At 40.1% G+C, this 5,937-nt stretch overlaps 1 protein-coding gene across 1 annotated transcript; it reads left to right on the top strand.

The window, feature by feature from the left end:
• Positions 1-1,319: 1,319 nt before the first annotated feature.
• On the top strand, positions 1,320-2,268 carry LOC100395253 (olfactory receptor 56A3). Its single transcript, XM_002754924.4, has one exon. It carries the CDS (start codon positions 1,320-1,322, stop codon positions 2,265-2,267), a length of 948 nt encoding a protein of 315 aa, XP_002754970.3. The 3' UTR covers position 2,268.
• The last annotated feature ends 3,669 nt before the right edge of the window (positions 2,269-5,937 follow it).

Below are 5,937 nucleotides of genomic sequence, written 5' to 3' on the forward strand. Positions count from 1 at the left end.
ACAAAGTCTGACTCTGTCATCCAGATTGGAGGGCAGTGGCACGATCTGGGCTCACTGTAACCTCCTCTTCCCAGATGGCAATTCCTCAGGGGTCTAGAAATAGAAATACCATTTGACCCAGCAATCCCATTACTGGGTATATACCCAAAGGATTATAAATCATTTTACTATAAAGACACAAGCACATTTATGTTTATTGAAGCACTATTCACAATAGCAAAGACTTGGAACCAACCAAAATGCCCATCAATGATAGACTGGACAAAGAAAATGTGGCACATATATGCCATGGAATACTATGCAGCCATAAAAAAGGATGAGTTCATGTCCTTTGCAGGGACATGGATGAAGCTGGAAAACATCATTCTCAGCAAACTAACACAGGACCAGAAATCCAAACACCAACTGTTCCACTCATAAGTGGGAGTTGTACAATAAGAACACGTGGACACAGGGAGAGGAACATCACACACTGGGGCCTGTTTGAAGGTTGGGGGTTAGGGGAGGGATAGCGTTAGGAGGAATACCTAATGTAGATGACAGGGTGATGTATGCGGCAAACCACCATAGGATGTGTATACCTATGAAACAAATCTGCATGTTCTGCACAGGTATCCCAGAACTTAAAGTATAATAATAATATTAATAATTTTTTAAAGTGTCCTAAGAAGTTTTCTTATTTGTTTCTCTAAAAAGATAACAATTCTCTCAAAAATAAACATTGAACATACCAAATATGTATAGACAAATCATATTTCCTCAGGCCGCTGTACTGTTCAAAGTGATAGGAATACCCCAATAACATTGCACCAAGGATAAACCTATGGATTTTCTTTGCTGTAGATAACCTGCTAGAAACCACAAGTTCTACCTATGACAAATTGTACTATATTCCTGTATCAAGAATCCACCTCTGGCCAGGCACAGTCGCTCACACTTGTAATCCCAGTACCTTGTAAGGCTGAGGCAGATGGATCACCTGAGATCAGGAGCTCAAGACAAGGCTGGTCAACATGGTGAAACCCCATATCTACTAAAAATACAAATATTTGCTGGGCATGGTGTGGGGGTGGGGGAGGGGCTGTAATTCCAGTCACTCGGTAGGCTGAGGCAGGAGAATTGCTTGAACCTGAGAGGCGGAGGTTGCAGTGAGCCAAGATTGTCACCATTGCACTCAGCTTAGGCAATAAGAGCCCAACTCCTTCTCAAAAAAAAAAAAAAAAAAAAGAATCCACAGAAGTCACAGTTAATTAATTAGTTAATTTTTAATCCTGATTTTACAGATCACTAAAAGAAAGCAGGAAAATATATGGCAAAATATGACAGCACACCAAAATGGCACCCTCTCCACTGAAGCTTCAGACTTCCTCTTGAATTGTTTTGTCACATCCCCCAGCTGGCAGCAATGGCTGTCCTTGCCCCTCAGCCTCCTCTTCCTCTTGGCCGTGGGGGCCAATGTCACCCTCCTGATCACCATCTGGCTGGAGGTCTCTCTGCACCAGCCCCTGTACTATCTTCTCAGCCTTCTGTCCCTGCTGGACATCGTGCTCTGCCTCACCGTCATCCCCAAGGTCCTGGCCATCTTCTGGTTTGACCTCAGGCACATCAGTTTCCCTGCCTGCTTCCTCAAGATGTACATCATGAATTGTTTCCTGGCCATGGAGTCCTGCACATTCATGCTCATGGCTTATGATCGTTATGTAGCCATCTGCCACCCACTGAGATATCCATCAATCATCACTGATCAATTTGTAGTCAAGGCTGCCATGTTTATTTTGACCAGAAATGTGCTTATGACTCTGCCCATTCCCATCCTCTCAGCACAACTCTGTTATTGTGGGAGAAATGTCATTGAGAACTGCATCTGTGCCAATATGTCTGTTTCCAGACTCTCCTGTGATGATGTCACCATCAATCGCCTCTACCAATTTGCTGTAGGCTGGACTCTGCTAGGGTGTGACCTCATCCTCATCTTCCTCTCCTACATTCTCATTCTGAGAGCTGTGCTGAGACTCAAGGCAGAGGGTGCTGTGGCAAAGGCCCTAAGCACATGTGGCTCCCACTTTATTCTCATCCTATTCTTCAGCACCATCCTTCTGGTTTTTGTCCTCACACACGTGGCTAAGAAGAAAGTCTCCCCTGATGTGCCAGTCTTGCTCAATGTTCTCCACCATGTCATCCCTGCAGCCCTTAACCCCATTGTTTATGGAGTGAGAACCCAAGAGATCAAGCAAGGAATCCAGAGGCTGTTGAAGAAAGGGTGCTAACAAGGACAACTGGATCTCTGAATTTATAAAATCAGGTGACTTCTGAATTACTAATCAGTAAACAGGCTAAAACTCATATCTACAAGTTATAATCTCAAACTGGGTAAACTAATATTGTGTATTCTTTCTTAAAATATCAATTTCATTTTGTGTCTCTTTTTTTCATTGTTTTCCAAAAAAATGTCCTTGGCACTTTCTCCTTTTGCCCTTCCTTATAATCCTTTTTTTTACCTGAACAGTAGCATTTCTTAAAAGCAGATTCTAAAATGAGAAATTTACATTCATGAATACATAACTATTAATATACCATGAATTTTATATATCCTTAAAATATAACTGTGGGTATTTTGTGGTTTCTATTGGGTGCAGTGTGTTCTTTTTCTTAGTTTCACAAAAGGTAATATATTGGAGAAAAATACACAATGGATGAAATTTCAGTCCAGGAAGATGCCAGGTTTTGAATTAGGTTTTTTTTTTCTCCTATCCAACAACCGCATAATTACCTTCCTCGGACTCTGTCTTTCTGTCTCTCTCTCTCTCTTTTCCTCTGTCAGCCAAAATACAATTTTGTAATGTGCACTTCGGTAGAGCAGGGTGTTTGCTGCTCATATGTGTATCAATTATCAATTAGTTTTGGATATAGGAGATTCCTGAAACCTTCTTCCCAGTGTGTCTGTGCTTAGGGCACTTATCTTTTAAATCCAGTATATCACACTTTACAGTATACAAATAAAACTCAACTAATGAGTCAAAGCATTGTTAGAATTGTAGCATATAATTCAGTCATAAAGCTTAATTTTGAAATGGCATAGCTAGACATTATTTTCTCATTAATTGGACAGTTTCCATGCACACACTATGCCCTCGGAATTATATTAGCTTTTAAGAAATATAAACTTATAGAACATTGTTGTTGATTTGAAGAGCCCAAAATTTGCTTATGAAGAATACACATATGAGCTCCAGAGACACATTCTTCTCCAGTAGAGAGAAATGAAGAATGAAACAGAAGACATGTATGAAGATATGGTAAGGTTTTGTGTCCCCACCCAAATTTCATCTTGAATTGTAATCTCCATAAACCCCATAATCCCCACACGTCAATAAAGACACCAAACGGAGATGATTGAATCATGGGGCAGTTCTCCCATGCTGTTTTCATACTAGTGAGTGAGTTTTCATGAGGTATTATGGTTTTATAAAGGCCTCATCCCAATTTGCTCAGCACCTCTTCATGCTGCTCTGTGAAGAAGATGCCCAGCTTCCTCCCCGGCTTGTACCATGATAATAAGTTTCTTGAGGCCTACCCAGCCATGCTGAATTGTGTGTCAATTAAACCTCTTCCCTTTATAAATTGCCCAGTCTGGGATAGTTCTTTATAGCAGTGTGAAAATGAACTAATACATGTGGGCAGCAAGATACTTGGCCTTGTAAGAAAGCACTGGATAGAAAGAAGGTCTGTGTAGTAGGCCTCATGCAACTGCACACATGCACAAAAGTTGGGTTCCTGCCTGGGAAAAAATCAAATGGAATAAATCATGGTTTCACATTACTCATCTAATACCTGAGAATAATGATCAATTTGTTTTAGAATAGTCTTCTAAATACAAGATTTTGTGTTTCCATAACAACTTACAAGCGTGTGCTACTTTGTTTTGACCATACAAAAAAAATCCTTCAGAAGTGTCTTACCAACACTGTCCCCAGTATCTTGGCCTTCCAGTCTTAACTAAAAGCACCTGGGATTAAAACCTGGCCTACTTAAGACTACATTCTGCAAACCTCTACCCATTTGTTTTTTCTTCATCCTACAGTGAAAAACAATAAATTAGCATCAAATTCCTCTGCTTCTGGATATTCTATAATCTACTAGTTGAAGAATAAATATGTATTTACTACAAGAACAGTAATTTAAAGCATATGTTCAACAAACTAATTAGAAATTGCTCAAAAGTAAAAAGCCACCTGTTGAATTCCAACTAGGTATACCAATTCCTTCATTATTCAAAGAAGAACTCCCTAAAATTTCATGCTCTCAAACATTGCACCATAAGAAAAACATCTTGGCTTAATATGTGCATAACTGGGGCCAGGTGCAGTGACCCATGCCTGTAATCCTAGCACTTTGGGAAACCAAGGCAGGCAGATAATTAGGTCAGGAGTTCAAGACCAGCCTGACCAACAGAGTGAAACCCCGTCTCTACTAAAAATACAAAAATTGGCTGTAGTCTCAGCTACTTGGGAGGCTGAGGCTGGAAAATCGCTTGAATCTGGGAGACAGCGGTTGCAGGAAGCCAAGATCATGCCACTACACTTCAGCCTGGGCAAGAGAGCCAGGCTGTCTCAAAAAAAAAAAAAGAAAAAAAAGTGCATAGCTGGGCCAAGCACTGTGGCTCATGACTGTAATCTTAGCACTTTGGGAGGCCGAGATGGGTGGATCAGTTGAGGTCAGGAGTTCAAGACCAGCCTGGCCAACATGGCAAAATCCCATCTCTACTAAAAATACAAAAATTAGCCAGGCATAATGGCAGGAGCCTGCAGTCCCATCTACTAGGGAGGCTGACACAGGTGAATCACTTGAACCTAGGAGATAGATGTTACGGTGAGCCAAGATCATGCCACTGCACTCCAACCTGGATGACAGAGTTACACTTTGCATTAAAAAAGTATATAACTGTATACCAATGGGAGAATCTTCATAAAATAACACTTGAAACAGAGTATTTTTTAAAAATCTTGTCTTCCAAAATAGCATGGTTACATCTTCATATTTTTTAAAATGTACATTTGAAAACTGTTTTATTGCATTTACATGTAATTTTCAGACATTTATGGCCTGAAAGTTACAGGCCATAAATGTCTGAAAGTTACCTAAAGGCCATAAATGTCTGAAAGTCGGAATATATATTCTTGGTTTTCTTATGAAATTTCTTTCCTGCAGCTGAGGTGCTTCTGTGTGGCTGGATCCTCCATAAATCAGGCAGGATTCTTTAACCTAGCTTGTCTACAGTGAGATTTGGGGCCATACTTTCTTTTCCTTTTCTTTCATTTTTCTTCTCTTGTTCTTTTCTTTCTTTATTTTTGTTTATTTTTTAGAGTCAGGGTCTTGCTCTGTTGCCCAGGCTGGAGTGCAATTGTGCCATCATAGCTCACTGTAGTCTTGAACTCCTGGGCTCAATGGTTCTCCTATCTTAGCCTCCCTTGCTCAACTGTGTTTTCCAAGGGCAAAATGCTATAATGTTACATAAGGTGTGAACAGAGGAAAAGATGATAAAGTGCAAATGGTAAGACCTAATAGAAGGAAGTAGTATACAATCTGACAACCAGAAACTTATATTTGCTATAAAGGGGTGCAACCAAGGACGATAGGGGTGGCTATAATGAAAAAACAATATTGAAACAACAGAGTACTATCAATGCCTACCCAAACTCTTGAATATGAATGCAGTAATAGGAAAATCAGAAAGAGAAGTAAGGCCAACTAATACATAATATCAGATACTTAGTGAAGTTTCCTTGGTCAGCACATCAGAGATAGAAGCTATTTTCTAGAGGGTTTTACTTTAAGACATCCATCATCTCCAGCACTCCCCTGTATTAGAAATTATTTGCTAAAACCAAATCTCAGAACTGTCATGCAAAAGAGAGTGAGAGTATGTAGATGGGGGAT

This window comes from Callithrix jacchus, chromosome 10 (genome assembly GCF_049354715.1).
Source record: "Callithrix jacchus isolate 240 chromosome 10, calJac240_pri, whole genome shotgun sequence".
Taxonomy (NCBI): domain Eukaryota; kingdom Metazoa; phylum Chordata; class Mammalia; order Primates; family Cebidae; genus Callithrix; species Callithrix jacchus.